The 16587-nt window shown below is 47.0% G+C and overlaps 1 protein-coding gene across 3 annotated transcripts in view; it reads left to right on the top strand.

Annotated features, from left to right (window-relative positions):
• The window catches only part of CD101 (CD101 molecule), a 43742-nt gene extending 33579 nt beyond the window's left edge, over window positions 1-10163 (top strand). The window contains exons 9-11 of one of the 3 annotated variants that reach the window (XM_070077812.1): window positions 791-5547; window positions 6347-6424; window positions 9567-10163. In XM_070077812.1, the coding sequence (XP_069933913.1) occupies window positions 791-1038 (248 nt within the window). In that variant the 3' untranslated portion in view covers window positions 1039-5547; window positions 6347-6424; window positions 9567-10163. Of the gene's footprint in view, window positions 1-790; window positions 6425-9566 lie in introns of all 3 variants that reach the window. The other 2 variants (XM_070077811.1, XM_051858760.2) reach the window with 2 other exon arrangements.
• The last annotated feature ends 6424 nt before the right edge of the window (window positions 10164-16587 follow it).

The following is a 16587-nucleotide window of genomic DNA, read 5'->3' as shown; positions in this document are numbered from 1 at the left end:
CGCGTGGCTGCTGTGGATCCAGTTTAATTCAGATCAGCAAAAGCGATGGAGCACTAGTGCTAGGCGCTGCAGGGAATACAGAAACCAATGGCACCATCAGAAAAACTCAAGTAACTACAGTGAAGCAAAGGAGGCAGTACAAGGGCAGGAAAGAGGTTTAAACAAAGGGGATAAAGAGAGGAACTGTGCCTGGGGCTAGGTAGGAAGCGGGTAGAGGTAGCGGTCCCAGCCGGGTGGGAAGGAGGCAGAGGATTGGATCCTGGGAGCAGGTCGGGTGCTGGCTACAGGGGAGCCACACAGGGCAGGAGCCCGAGGGAGGCCCCCGGGTTGCGGAGATGGTGCTGCTCGCTGTGGAGGCGGCTGGTTTGGAGGACAGTGTGGCGTGTGATCCAGGAGCAGCAGTGGGAATATAACTCAGTTAAAAATTCAGCAGCGGCAACAGCGTGGAGAATGAGGGCTGAATTATAGATATCTTTTCCCAAGAAAGAAGATGAAAGGAGAGGTTTGCTTTTTTGTTTTGTGTTGTGTTTTGGCTGGTGGCTTTAAGTAGGTCACTGCCACCTCGGGCGGTGGAAATTGCCGGGCCGGGGGTTGGGGGGTTGCATGGGGAGAACAGAGCAGTGCCCCCTCCCTCCCTGTCCGGTGTCAGCAGCCTGCTCCAGGGGCTGTTTGGCCCCATTATTTTCTCATAGATTCGCCTGTAACAGTAAGTGCCGCTAGCATTTATGATTGATGAGTACCAGCCCGGCGGAGAGTGATGATCCCTTTCTCGGTCCCCCTTTCGTTGCAGAGCCCACGTTCTCTTCCAGGATCTGCTCCTCCGTCCCTTTAGTCTACTTCCTGTTCATCTGCCCCTTCGTCCTGTGCGGCCTGCTGCTCGTGGCCCTGCTCTGCGTATACCAGAAGGCCAGGAAGGTGGCAACGCTGGGTTCCAAGGCGCAGAAAGAAAAGGCCCTCTGGCTCGATCTGGGCGGGGCTGGGGGCAGGACCACAGACAGAAGGGAAGACCAAGAGGAAGAGGAAGAGGAAGGCCAGTGAGCTCCGAGAGGCACCGGCAGCTGACGCAAGGCCTTTGCACCGGAGTCCCGGGTGTGGGGGAAGGGGAGGGAGGGATCCTCATTCTGTTTGTTGCTGTGGCCCTGGCAGTGAGCAGGCACATTCACTGTTGGGTGTGTACACAGGGCCGGGCAGTGCTTTGTGCTGCTGTAGATCACCTCATCGTCCCCTCACACCTCCCCCACCCCGGGGGCTAGCCAGCACCATTCCCCCTTCCCAGAGACCATCCCTCACGGAAGTCCCGCTCCTCCCCACACAGCCTCTCAGTGCAGGGAGACCCTGTGGCAAAGCCCGGGGGCCTCCCTCCCCTCCCGTCTCTTCTCCTCTCCAATGGCTCTGGGAACACCACCGGGAGTAGCCCATCCCACTGGCCCTAGGTGGCCTTCTCCTGCAGGTAAGAGGCCAAGACAAGCTGGGAACGTGACAAGCTCTCGTGTGCCTCCGCGCTCCCTCTCCGACCAGACTAAAACTTCTTTGGAGGCAGAAATCCAGTTTTCTTCCTCCAGCCCATCTATAAATGCCTACTCAAGAGCCTAAGAGTAGGTGTTTAATCCATTTTGGCTCATTGACAACATGCTAAGACAGCTGACAGCCGAGTTTTTCTGTCCTCTGTTTCTGTTCTCTGTAACTTCCTAAGTCATCACTGAGGAGCAACCGTGTTTCGTTTCGTTTTGTTCCGTGGGGCAATGCCCCTGCCCACCCCCAGGGCCCCTAGTTTCCTTTCCTCCCCTGCCAAAAGGTCCACGGGGTCCTGGGGCAGCTGTGGCTGGTGGCAAGGGTGGTGGGAGCTGTGTGGAAGGGCAGGGATTAATAGTGGTCCCGTCCCCCTCCTATGCCAGCAGGGCCAGAGTTCGGGGAAGCAGAGGTCCACTCTGGCCCCTGGGGGTCAGCTATCAGGCTGGAAAATTTCAAGGAGGTGGGTGTCATGCTTGAGGCTTTCAACAGCTGCACTGGGGCTCCCTCCCCGTTGTCTCACGTTGCACCCTGTATTGGAGATCCATCGAAGCCGCACCGCAGACTTGAGAAAACACATCTATTTATTGTCTGTGTGGCCAAAGGGTTCACACTCGGCAATTTGCATTTCCAAGGAGAGCGATTTATTTTTAATTATTTTATCAGGCACACAGCCCTCTCCAAATGTAATTGGTTCCTTTGCAAGCGGATTATTGGTAGCTATAAGAACTCCCACTGTAGACTCGCTTGTTCCTTAAATTCATCTCCCTTTATGCCCCACGTGAAATACTCTGAATGTTTCCTTAAGCATGTCAACACATTGGTTTCTTCTCTATCAGGTAAGGGAGCATTTTAGGGCAAATGAAGCTGGAATAGAGTGTTCTTAGAAAGCCCCATGGTCCCCTCCCCTCACTTTTTAGGAATCTGTATTTTAATTGGGATTTTGAAGGGATGCGAGCCTTGGCCAGAGAATCATGGGTTCTGGTGCTGCTCCTCTGCCTGAGAGCCCCCCCCCCCAACGCAACCCCTCACCTCCCCGTTCACCTTCCAGCTTCTTCACATTTCAGTCCAGCACAGAGATGCCACAGAGACCACCAGCCTGTTCCAGCCAGGGCAAGACAGGGGAAGCATTACTTCCAGGAGCACTTCTATGTGTCAGGTGCACAGGGCTCAGCGGTGCCCACCCCCACCCCCAGGAGGATCAGTGTGTTTGTTCTGATCACCCTGCTTTCATTCATGGGCCCTACAGCACATTTTATTTTCTAAGCAGTTCCATTTCACTGTGGGTCTCATCATGAGTTTTTTCAGGCAACTAAAACCCCTAAGTCGTCTTTCTCCTTTTGAACTTCTAGAATAAAATTTGTTTGAATCCAATTCAGCAGACCATCTCTTCTCTCTCCAATTATGTTCTTCACTTTCGTTCTGGAAGCTTCATGGAGAGCCTCACCGTTTCTCCTTGATTTAACCTCTTCTGTTCTGTGTCGCCCACCTGCTTTTACTTTTTTAGTGTTTTGTGTTGCACATCCTCCCTAGCCTCCATCTCAGGGGCTGGCGAACTGTGGCCCACAATTTCTGCTTCTTCTTCTTCTTCTTTTTTTTTTTTTTTTTTTTTATGACAGGCAGAGTGGACAGTGAGAGGGAGAGACAGAGAGAAAGGTCTTCCTTTTTCCATTGGTTCACCCCCAAGTGGCTGCTGCGGCCGGCGCACCGCGCTGATCCAAAGGCAGGAGCCAGGTGCTTCTCCTGGTCTCCCGTGCGGTGCAGGGTCCAAGCACTTGGGCCATCCTCCACTGCACTCCCAGGCCACAGCAGAGAGCTGGCCTGGAAGAGGAGCAACCGGGACAGAATCCAGTGCCCCAACCGGGACTAGAACCCGGTGTGCTGGCGCCGCAGGCGGAGGATTAGCCTATTGAGCCGCAGCACTGGCTTCTGCTTCTTAAATATAAGTTATAGGAGAACAGTCACTCCTATTGCTCACATACTGTCTGTGACTGCTTTCATGATCAAATGGCAGAGTTCAGCAGTTGTCCTGGAGACCATATGACCTGCAAGGCCTAAAATGTTTACTTCTAGGGGCCGGCACTGTGGCGTAGTGGGTAAAGCCACCGCCTACAGTGCCAGTATCCCATATGGGCGCTGATTCAAGTTCCAGCTGCTCCACTTCCAATCCTGCTCTCTGCTGTGGCCTGGGAAAGCAGTAGAAGATGGCTCAAGTCCTTGGGCTCCTGCACGCACGTGGGAGACCTGGAAGAAGCTCCTGGCTCCTGGCTTTGGATCAGTGCAGCTCTGTCCCTTGTGGCCATTTGGGGAGTGAACCAGTGGATGGAAGACACCTCCCACACCCCCTGCCTCTGGCTTTCTGTAACTCTGCCTTTCAAATACTAAATAAATAAATCTTTAAATAAACAAATAAAAATAGGGGCCTGTGCTGTGGCACAGTGCGTTAACACCCTGGCCTGAAGTGCTGGCATCACATATGGGCGCCGGTTCGAGACCCAGCTGCTCCACTTCCGATCCAGCTCTCTACTATGGCCTGGGAAAGCAGTAGAAGATGCTTGGGCCCCTGCACCCGCATGGGAGACCCTGAGGAAGTTCCTGGCTCCTGGCTTCAGATCAGCGCAGCTCCAACCATTGCGGCCAATTGGGGGGTGAACCATTGGATGGAAGACCTCTCTCTCTCTATCTCTGTCTCTCCTCTCTATGTGTAACTCTTTCAAATAAATAAATAAATATTTTTAAAAAATAAATAAAAATAATATGTTTACCATCTGGCCCTTTCTGGGGAAGGTTTGCCAGCTCCTGCTCACTCTTGCTTATTCTCTCTCTCCCTATCAAAAGATTTATTTTCTTTGAAAGGCAGAGCAACAGGAAGAGAGAGAAAGAGAGAGAGATTGGAAATGAAAGAAAAATCATTCATCTCGGGGTTCACTCCCCATATGCCTGCAACAGCCAGGACTGGACAGGATAAAACCAGGAGCCAGGAACTCCATCCAAATATCCCACATGAGTTGCAGGGCTCAAAGCACTTGGGCCGTCTCCTGCTGCCTTGCTAGGAGCATTAGCAGGACACCAGACCCGAAGGGGAGCAGCCAGGACTTGAACCAGCACTCTAATATGGAATGCTCGCATCCCAGGGAGCAGCTTAACCCACAATGCCAGCCCCCTTGCTCTCTTTTAACAGTTGTATTTAGTTGGTTTGTTCTTAGCAAAACGAAAATACTGGAAACAGGCTAACTTATAAAGGAAAGCTGCTTATTTAGCTCTTATTTAGTTTTGGAGGCTGGAAGTCCAAACAGCATGGCACAAGCCCCCCGTGAGGGCAGTGGGTTGTAAGCAGCCGTGGCTGGAGCAGGTGATCACATCTCCACTCAGGAAGAAGAGAGCAAAGGAGGGGCGGGCTTGCTCCTTTATGACAAAGCTCTTACGAGAACCACCAAGGGGTCACAGAGAAAGCTCTGACTCTGGAGGGCAGGGCCTCCAAGGATCCAAGGACCACCCAGTAGGCTCTGCCTCCCAAAGACTTATCACTTCCTAATCCTGCCAGCAGGGGACCAAGCCTCCAACACAGGCACCCTTGGGGGACACTCAAACCATGTCCAAACCATAGCAATTATTCATTTCTGCAAGTCTTGGCCATGTATTACATTCCTGGGAAACTTGATCTGACCTATTGTATTTGATGGTGTTATATACCTGATTACCTTAATAAATGACCTTGCTCTCTCGGGATTGGTGTCTAGTCCAAGCCATTCTGTGGTTTGAACCCTGTTTCATCGCCTCTGTGGCTTTCTGCACCATCATATTGAGTTCCTACTCCGTGCAAGGCAAGTTGACACAGACAGATGAGGCATGGTTGTTCCTTCATTATTTCTAGTCTATTGAGACATATATGAGAATAACTGACTTACGGCAGAAGATGAATGTAGTGGTAGAAAGTCATGTGCCGTAATAATTTCTCACACTTGTGCAGGGTTTGTTTGTCATTTCAGGGTCACATGGCATCCCTGCGCAGAAGGGGTTGTTATTCCTATTCTACAGGTAAGGAATCAAAGCTGAGGGATTATGATTTATCCATGCTCCTGTAGCCACATGAAGAAGAATTAGAGCTCAAACTGAGAGCTGCCAACAAGTCCGGGAGTCTTTCCACCATAGACACAATGCTCACATCCATCGATGTGGGGAGAATCTGCCAGTAATACCCACCTCACGTGGTTGATACGCTGATCAAATCAGACATTATTTGGCGATAGGTTTTAAACGATTCCAGGTTGTAAATGAATGTCGATGTAACCCAAATTTCTCCCAGTCTTCATCTTCTGTGCACATAAAATAAACCAAATCAGCAGTAATAATCCAAATTCTACAGGATTTTTGGACCTGATTGCTTATATAAGGTCTTGGCCATCTACAACGTCCTGCACATATTCCTGGGAATTCATATGAGCTCACAAGTAAGTCCACCCTCATCTGATTCCCTGCTGCTCTGTCTGCCACATGGGCTCCCACCACAGCTGGAGGATGGAGCACACAAGATGCCAGGCTGGACAGGGCTCAGTGGTAGCAAGACCACACTCTCCCCCTGTCTCTGCACTGTACGCTGATATAAGGGTACAAATCCAAGCTCGTGTGTGCCTCTCTATCTCTCTAAAGAATCCCTTGTGAAAACAGCTTTCTCTGCTTTTGCTCAACTTCTCCTGTCTCCGTAGAGTCCAGACCCCAGCCTGTCTGTGACCCGCCGGGAGACAGTCTTCATGCTATTTTCCTCATTGTCCATCCTCTGCTCCCAGGAACCTCTGCAGCGACCTCTTCATCACACCATCCCCCTTCCTTCCAACAGGTGATGTCATGCAGTTGTGCTGTGGGAGGCTCCACCCCTCAACAGGTCCAGCGAAGTCTGCATTTCATGTAAGCTCAGGTGGGACTTCTATTATATTGGTTATTAATTTTTTTTAAAATTTCTTTTATTTGAAAGGCAGAGAAAGAAAGAGAATGAGCACATACTTTTTGTTGATTTATGCCCCAGATGCCTGCAACAGATTAGGCAGGCCTGGAGCCAATGCCAGGAACCAGGAATGGCATCCAGGTCTCCCACGTGGGTGGCAGGAGCCTAATTACTTGAGCCAGCACCACTTCTTACCAGAAGCTGAGTTAGTAGGAAGCTTGAGTCAGGAGTTGGAGCTGGGAATAGAACCCAGGTACTCTAACATGGGACATCGGCATCCAACCTGCTAGGCTAAATATCTACTCCCGGGGCTGGCGCTGTGGCACAGTGGGTTAAAGCCCTGGCCTGAAGCGCTGGCGTCCCATATGGGTGCCAGTTCTAGTCCCAGCTGCTCCTCTTCTGATCCAGCTCTCTGCTATGGCCTGGGAAAGCAGTAGAAGATGGCCCAAGTCCTTGGGACCCTGCCCTCACATGGGGGACCTGGAAGAAGCTCCTGGCTCCTGGCTTCGGATTGGCGCAGCTCCAGCCGTTGTGGTCATCTGGGGAGTGAACCAGCGGATGGAAGATCTCTCTGTCTCTACCTCTCTCTGTAACCTATCTTTCAAATAAATAAAATAAATCTCTAATAAATAAATAAATATCTACTCCCTGGCTATTAACTTTTTCCTTCCTAATGAAGAAAAGTAGTATGGACATTAAGAAAGAAGAGAAAAATTCAAGACAGAAATGTCATTTGCATTGGGCTTTAAACAGAACGTGTTTTGAGAGGAGCACTTGGGGTGAGCAGCAGTCTGGGTAGAGGGGCCCCGTGTAAAGTACTGTGCAGGGAGGAGCTTTGGTTTGATTCCAGTGTCAGATTTACAGAGGAGAGCAATGGAGATAAATCTGGAAAGGCAGTTAGCGCAAGATTCTGGGGCAGAGAGAGGCAGTAGAACAACCCTGGACATGCATTGGAACCTGGACTTCATTTGCTTGACAAGGGTGAGCCACCGGCTGTTATTTAGTGGGGAGGCAGCAGCTCGGCTTCAGGAGACTTGAAAGCAATCAGCACAGTTGATGGATGGGGTTGAGGTGATACCAAGGTGAGGCAGGTCAGCCAGCTGGAAAATGATCTTCGCTTTCCTGATTTGCATAACGCTTGTGAGTATTTCAAGTACAAAATGAAATTATCAGAAAATTCTGAGTCTCACATCTAGTGCTTAGAGATTGTTAATAGATATTTGAGAGACTGCTAATATATATTTGTTAAATACAATGACACACGTCTTCTTGTGTCTTGTTAACTTGTTTTCTACTGTTGAGTGTAGAGATAGGAGCGAGTTACATCCATCACTATCTTAGCTGGCTTTCTGTTCACCTTTTCAATACTTGCTTTATATTTAATTGCATGTTGGACATTTGGAGTTTCCTTCATGTCGCCTCTGAATTCAAGACTCCTTCCGCCAGCTCTGATTGCTAAATAGTGGTGTTTTGGCAACAGTGTAATTATTACATTAAACCATTTGCTGGGACAAAAGACCACACTGGATAAGGACACTGATTAACAAGTTCATATATTATAAGTGACTTATGTATGGAAACCCAAGTTCATTACTTCTTTAAGGTCACAGCAGGCAGGATGTGAAGAGGGTGAGTGCTGCCATTTTAAGTGGCTTTTTCCAGTAATAGGAGCCTTGTGGGCTGCATCGTCATATTTGCTCCCTGGTCCACTGTGCTCTAGCCACACTGAATCACCTGCTGGCTCCCAAACGTGTCCGATTTGGTGTCTTTAGTTTGGAACTCTTCCCTTTCCTCAATCCTACCATACCCATTGAATAAACCTGCATTTTTTTTTTTAACAAGCAGAGTGGACAGTGAGAGAGAGAGACAGAGAGAAAGGTCTTCCTTTTCTTCCTTTGCCGTTGGTTCACCCTCCAATGGCCGCCGCGGCTGGCGCGCTGCGGCCGGCACACCGCACTGATCCGAAGCCTGGAGCCAGGAGCCAGGTGCTTCTCCTGGTCTCCCATGGGGTGCAGGGCCCAAGCACTTGGGCCATCCTCCACTGCACTCCCGGGCCACAGCAGAGAGCTGGCCTGGAAGAGGGGCAACCGGGACAGAATCCGGCGCCCCGACTGGGACTAGAACCCAGGGTGCCGGCGTCGCAAGGCGGAGGATTAGCCTAGTGAGCCGTGGCACCGGCCCAAACCTCCATATTTGTTTATCGCTTAGGATATCCACAGAGGAGAAAATAAAAGTGCGTATTCTTCCATTTGCGTGTTCTGAGCTGCATCACGTCCACAGAGAGAATTGTGATGCCACCCACAATCCCAGAAGGCCCCTGCTGTGCTCATGTCCCTCCCAGGCTTCTCATGTTGGAAACCTGGTTCTGGGGAGGGGGTACCCGAGGAGGTCCTTAGGGCCTGGGGCCCGGGGGTGGGGGGGCGCCCTCTGAAGGGAGTACTGGGAGTGCTTAGAAAGGAAGTTGACACAAAAGGAGCAAGCGCGGCTCCCCTCAGCTTCTTCTGCTTCCTGGTTCAAGTGTACCACTGCAATCTGTCATGACTCCTGCCAGCACTGAGCTGATGCGGGCCCTGTGCCCTTAAACCTCCAAAACTGTGGGTTAAATAACCCCCATGTCTTCCTAAGAAGCCTGTGTCGGGAATATTGTTAGAGTGATGACAGGCTGATTAATTCAGCCCCTACCTCTACCCATGCCCTTTGGTAACGATGAGATTATGAGCTCCTAGACTTTCACTTTGTGTCCTCTTCCTGGGAGACATTTCTCTGGCCTACTGTGCACACACAGCCCACACAGGGAGACACACGGTAATGAGGAACCTGTCCTATATCACTGGTGCAATTGCTCAGCCTACTACCTTACCTTTATTAGGTACAAAGTAAGAGCATTTTTCAGTGTGAGGGGTTTTCAATGTTTTCTTTGTTATAACAATAATCATTGAGAGTCCCCAGTCAATGGAACAGAGATAAAATGGAACAATTACAATACATTTTCTTTGATGGCACGTACAGGTGTATATGCAGTAAGTCTCTAATTAAAAGACATCCCTGTAATAGTTCTTTGAGTACAATGACACTATAGACCAAGGATCACCGACTTACATGTTTCCGGGTCCAGGCAGATAAATGAAGAGAAAATCAATGGGTCTGGGGAGAGTTCTTGAGTGATGAAGACTGGAGCGACTGGAGCATGCATTTCTACTTAAATACATTCAAACGAAACATAAGCTATAAGATATTGTGCAAGGTAATTAGAACAATGTAGGGAGGGGAATTCTATCCTTTGTCATCCCTGTACCACATCCTAAAGCCACCGATAGAAACAAAAACTCTGCCATCCTAAGTGTCTCGTGGTTATGCCTACATCCCATTTCATGAAGCTGGTGTGTGTGTGTGGTGGAGGGGTTGTGGCAGGCTAAGCTGCTGCTTGTTATGCCTGCATTCCATTTCAGAGTGCCAATTTGAGTCCTGACGCCTCTGCTCCCATTCCAGCCTCCTGTTAACGCACCCAGAGGATAACTCAAGTTCTTGGGCTCGTGCCACACACTTAGGAGATCCAGATTGAGTTCCAGGCTCCTGGCTTCAGGCTAGGCCAGCCCCAGCTATTACATTTGAACCAGTGGATGGCAGAGCTCTTTCTCTCTTTCTGACTATCTGTCTCTCTGTCCCTTTTGCCTCTCAATTAATAAATGTAGCAATAAAGAGAACATGAAGCTATTTGCCTGTGTTTTCTTCTAGCAACGTTGTTGCTTTACCTTCAAAAATAATACATCTCAATTAATTTTGTATCAATTTTCGTATAAAATAGGAGGTGGAACCGTCAAGCACTACTGATGGGAATATAAAATGGTGCAGCTGCTGTGGAAAGCAGCGTGGCAGTTCTTCAAAACAGAATCGCCATGCGGTCCAGCAATTCCTCTTCTGGGTAAAAACAGGGACAGGAAGAGACACGGGCATAGCTATGTTCATTGCAGCATTATGCACACGAGACAAAAGGTGAAAGCAGCCAGGGCCCACTGATGGATGAATAAACAAATGTGGTGTGTACATATAATGGGATTTCATTCAGCTATAAAAAAGATGGGAATTCTGACACATGCTACAACACGGATGAACCGTGAAGACATTATGCTAGGTGGAATAAGCCAGTCACAAAAGGATAAATATTGTATTATGTCATTTATAGCAAGTGCCTAGAGTGCTAGAGACAAATATAGAGAGACAGAAGGAATGGTGGTTGTCTGGACTGGAGGAGGGGGCAACAGGAAATTATTGTTTAATGGGTTATGGAGTTTTGATTTGGGGAAATGGAAGACATTCTGGAGATGGGCGATGGTAGTAGTTGCACAACAATGTCACTGACCTTCACGCCACTGTACTACACAATGGTTGAAATGGTACATTTCATGTTCTGTATGTCTCACTACATTTTAAGCAGTAGAATAAAGGTCAAGGTTTGTTTTACTCCATATGATTATCTCATTGCTCCAGTACCAAACATGATCTAATTACTGAGCATGATTTATTACAAGAATGTAAGGTTGTTTTAGCACTTAAAATCCAATCTATGTAAATAACTATGAATTAAAGAGAAATAAACACTTGATCATCTCAATAGATGTGGAAAAAGAATTTAATAATAGTAATTTTTCTTGATATTATTCTTCAGTATAATAGTGATAGAAGGAAACTTTCTAAAGACTATTATAGGGGCCAGCACTGTGGTGTGGCAGGTAAGGCCACCGCCTGCATTGCCGGCATCCCATATGGGCACCAGTTGGAGACCCAGCTGCTCCACTTCCGATCCAGCTCCCTGCTATGGCCTGGCAAAGCAATGGAGGATGGCCCAAGTTCTTCGGTCCCTGCACCCATGTGGGAGACCCGGATGAAGCTCCAGGCTCCTGGCTTCAGATCAGCATAGCTCTGGCTGTTGCAGTCATTCAGGAAATGAACCAACAGAAGGAAGATATTTCTCCCTGTCTCTCTCCCCACTCCACCACTTCCTCTGCCTCCTGTAACTCTGCCTTCCCAATAAATAAATAAATCTTTAAAAAAATAAAATACAATATAAAGACTATTGTATTCAGTGGTGGAATATTCACTGCTTCCACCCCATACTTAGGAATAAGATGAAAATGCCAACTATCTCTATCTCTATTGAACATTATATTAGGAGTCCTGGGTAGTGCAATAAGACAAGAAGTAAAAAGTAAAAGCAATGGAACAGAAGTTTAACTGTCTTGACTTGCAGATGATTTGAATATTTGTAGAACATTCACAAATATCTACAACAGGATCACTGAGTACAAGATTAATCTACAAAAATGAACTGGGAGGTGGGCATTTAGCCTAATTGTTAAGATGCCTGGATGCCCTATCAGAGTGCAGGTGTTAGTCCCTGCATGCACCTCCTGACGGCAGCTTCTTGCTAATGCAGACCCTGGGAGGCAGTGACAATGGCTCAGGCACTTGGATTCCCGCCACCCACATGGGAGACTTGGAGTGAATTCCCAACTCCCATCATCAGCCTGACCCTGTCCCAGCCATTGGAGGCATCAGGGGAGTGGATGAGCGGATGAGATCGCTCTCTCTCTCTCCCTTTGTCTCTGTCTCTGTCTCTGTCTCTCTGCCTTCAAATAAACAAAATAAATGAATGAAAATTTTATAAAAATAAAGGCTGAATATTATAAAGATGTCAGTTTTCTCCAAGTTCACCTGTAGGTTTTTTACAGCTGTCATCAATGGGGAAGAGGTGGCAAACTTGCTTCCCAGAGGACACCAGGCAACTTATGGAGACATTTTTGGTGTCATTACTTAAGGAGGTGCTACCTGCATCTTTTAAGTAGAAACAAGAGATGCTGCTAAGCATCTTCCTCCTCACAACAAAGAATTGTCTAGCCCAAACTTTCAATAGCGTCAGGTTGAAAAACCTTGATTTAATGGAATCCTAATTCAAATCTCAGGTAGGTGTGTGTGTGTATGTGTGTGTGTGTGTTTTAGAAACTGATGAACTCATTCTAACATTAAATCAAAATACAAAATATCTAGGATAGCCAAGGCAGTATTTAAGGATAAAAAGTTGGAAGGATTAGACTCTCAGACTCCAGAACATTCTATTAAACTGCAACAATTAAGACCATATGGAAAGCCGGCGCTGTGGCTCACTAGGCTAATCCTCCACCTAGCGGCGCCGGCACACCAGGTTCTAGTCCCGGTCGGGGCGCCGGATTCTGTCCCGGTTGCCCCTCTTCCAGGCCAGCTCTCTGCTGTGGCCTGGGAAGGCAGTGGAGGATGGCCCAAGTGCTTGAGCCCTGCACCCACATGGGAGACCAGAGAAGCACCTGGCTCCTGCCTTCGGATCAGCACAGTGCGCCAGCCGTGGCGGCCATTGGAGGGTGAACCAACGGCAAAAGGAAGACCTTTCTCTCTTTCTCTCTGTCTCTCTCTCTCACTATCCACTCTGCCTGTCAAAAAAAAAAAAAAAAAAAAAAAAAACCATATGGAAAAGGTGCACAAATAAACCAATACTGAGTCCAGGAATACTTCTATGCATATACCTAATTTCTATTTATAGATGCTATTGTGCTGGGGAAGGGATACTCTTTCTAATATGTGGTACTGGAGTAAGGGACTAATCATATAAAAATGAATTTTGACATCTTTATCATTTCCTTTATCATCTTACATGATAAAGGAAAACATTGATAAGTTGGACATGACTACAATTAAAATTTTCCATTTATTAAAAGACAACATTGAGACTGATTACACAAGCCACAGATGGGGAAATGATATTCACAAAACATATGTAACAAAGACTTCTATCCAGACTACATACTGAAATCAATTAAAAGGGAGAAGCACACAATTCAGTTTAAAAATGAGCAAAAGGCAACCATGGTTTGGAAAAAAAAAAAAAGACTTGAACATGAGTTTCTCATGTTATCTCAGGGTAGTTGATAGCACGTGTGTCAGTGCAGGTGCTCTGAGAAGCACACACCACGATTAGTCATGCAAAGGCTCCGCTGGAGAAAATGACTGGGAAGGTGATGTGGGGATGGAGCAATGGGGCAGGAGAAGGCTGGAAGAGCCCTTGATTGTCATGGAGGCTCGATTTGTGTGAAAGGAAAGAGGGAGGGAAGAAGGATTGTACAGGCAGAGCTTCCGAGCGCACAGCAGTTCTGAGATAATCGGGCCAGGCTGAGAGGAGTCTCTGAACAAAGGCTGCCATTGGGAGGAATATCCCCCCATTAGGAAGAAAAGGCCTATTTTTAGTGTCTCTAGTCTTTGGCGAGAAGCAGCTGGAAGGAAATGTGCCTCAGCGTGAACATCACGAGAGATCTGAAGATCTGGAAGCTGGAGGTTGTCAATCAGCTCTGCTCTCTGCATCGGGTTCCCTTGAAGGGAGATATTAGGGAAAGATACTCAGCACTGTTGCTCATCAGAAACATGCAAATTACCACAGTGAGATGACTTCATAGACGCATGACTAAAATAAAATGTAGAAGACTTACAATATCAAATGCTGGTGAGAATTTGGAACAACTAATACATTGCTGGTGGGACTGTAAATTTGTTCAACTATTTGGTAAAAAAGTTTTTCCTTTCTAACACAGCTAAACATATATACCCTACCTTATGACCTAGCAATTCCACTACTAGCATTTACTCAAGAGAAAGGAATGCTTGCTATGTTCACCAAATGACATATAATTTATTCATCATCATTAAAGACAAGAAAAAAAAACCAGTGTTCATCAACAGGTGAGTGGATAAATTATAGTTTCTATATACCATGGAATTCTACATAGTAATAAGGATGAATAAACTACTGACATACATGACAATATAATGAATCCCATGGCATTTGTTGAGTGAAAGAAGTCTGATACAAAAGGGTATGAAGTTCAAGAACCAAAGAAGCTAATCTGTGATGACAGAAATCAGAATAATGATTTCCTCTGTCAGGGGAGAACTAGGTATGAGGTAGAAGGAAGGAAACTTCCAGGGTAACTGAAATTTTCTGTATCTTGACCTGGATGATGGTTTTGTGAGTGTATTCATATGTAAAAAATTATGAAGTGTCCTCTTAAGATTTAAGTACTTTATTGCATGTGAATAACAACAATATATAAATGTATATAATAATAGATATCTTACTTATGCAAATAACTTAAATCTGAGGGCTTTTTAAAAAACACTTTTCTTTCAAAAAGTATTTGAGAACCAGATGACCCATGTGGAATAAAGATATTTTTCTAAAATTTATTTTATTTATTTGAAAGGCAGAGATGGACAGACTGATCTCTCATCCACTGGTTCACTCTCCAAATGGCCACACTAGTTGGGGCTGGGCCAGACTGAAGCTAGGAACCAGAAATGTAATACAGATTTCCTAGAAGGGTGGCAGAAACCCAAGTAGCTGAGCCATCATCTGCTGCCTCCCAGGGTGTGCATTAGCAGGAAGCTGGAATCAGGAACAGAGCCAAGACTCAAATCCAGGCACAGATGTGAGATGCAGAAATGCCAAGGAATATCTTAACCACTGTGTCAAACGCCCCCTCCACTGGAATATTAATGTAGAAGAAAAATTAAAAGGTTTGTGTGTTCTCTGGCATTTAGTGTGTGCCAAGACTTATGCTAGGAGCTAAGACATACAGAAATTGTATAATTGTCCCTTCCCTCAGCCAGGAAAGGCAAAAGGAGCTAATGTTACTGTGGGAATTGAATCCTTGTGACAATGATGTGAAGAAGCCAAAATTAAACCATTGTGTTAGGGTTCCTGTAGAAACAGAAATGAGGGACTTTGAATCCATACATGCAGGGAGATTTATTCTAGGAATTGTCTCACTCAAGTTTATGGACACAGAGAAGTCCCATGACCTGCCTTCTACGCTGGGGAACCAAGAAAATTGGTGGTATGATTCGGCCTCGGTCTCAAGGTCTGAGAACAAGGAGAGCAGGTGCTGTAACTCCCAGCATGAGGCCGGAATCTGGAAGGTGAAACATACAGAAATGTTAAGTCCCAGAGTCTGAAGGCCCAAGAACCAGGCACTGTCCTGTCCGAGGGCAGGAGAAGGTAGGTGGCCCACTCAGGAGGAGAGAGAATTCTCCCTTCCTCCGCCTTTCTGTTCCGTTTAGGCCCTCAACCGATTGGATGGTGCCCAGTGGCTGACCAATACTCAGTCTACTGATTCAAATGTTAATCTCTTCCCAAAACATCCTCCCAGACACACTCAGAAATAATGTTTAATTGGCTACCCGGTGCCCCTTAGATCAGTCAGGTTGACATGTGAAAGTGGCCATCACAACTGTGAATCAGGAAAAACCAATTAAGTGTCATGATCTTAAATGGCATTAAGGCTCATGGTCATGAAATCCGGGTGCACTGACTCCAAAATCAATGCTCCTTCCATCACAGTGTGTTCTGCCATCTCATCATGACTCATCAAAGCTCTCTCCACGTAAGGTAAAGAGAGGACCACTGGGACGGAAAAGGCGATCTGTGCTTGCTTTGTCCCTGGGTCTCTTAAGTTTGCTCTGGAAGAGAGAGGTGTATTCAGACTGAAAGAAGAGGGGATCCCTTTGCCATCTTTGCCCTGGGTCCCAGATTTCCATTCAGCCTGAAGCATACTGAGTCAATGGCTACCTTGTGCTGCCTGATGGTGCTGTTCAAATACACACATGAAAGCATGGCTGATTATGGGCTCCCATGATGGAAGGCAAATGGTACAAGTTCTTAAGTCAGTCTGTAGGGAATCTTTCGTATTGTTTAGTGGTCTGTCTGACAGCAACTAGTTGTACCACTCTGCTGGTAACAGGATATGGAGGGTCTGTCTGCTCTCCGTGCTCACCATTCAACCAGCCCGATAAAAAGGTGCTGGTGCCATGTGGCTGGGATTCTCTAGGCGTGGGCCAGGTACTTTCTATTCCTAAAATGGACCAGTAGAGACACTGTGGAAAAAGCACTGTTGACCCAAGGCATTGAATGGCGTCACAGGAGTCTGTAGTGGCTGAGCTCAGCTTCGATGTAGAGTCAAGATTATTGGCTCCGCCCAGTCAGTTCTAACACATACAGCTGCCCACATAGCTCCTTTGACACACTTTTTTTTTTTTTTTTTTTTTGACAGGCAGAGTAG

Source organism: Oryctolagus cuniculus, chromosome 7 (assembly GCF_964237555.1).
Source record: "Oryctolagus cuniculus chromosome 7, mOryCun1.1, whole genome shotgun sequence".
Taxonomy (NCBI): domain Eukaryota; kingdom Metazoa; phylum Chordata; class Mammalia; order Lagomorpha; family Leporidae; genus Oryctolagus; species Oryctolagus cuniculus.
This window is presented reverse-complemented; position numbering and strand designations above follow the sequence as displayed.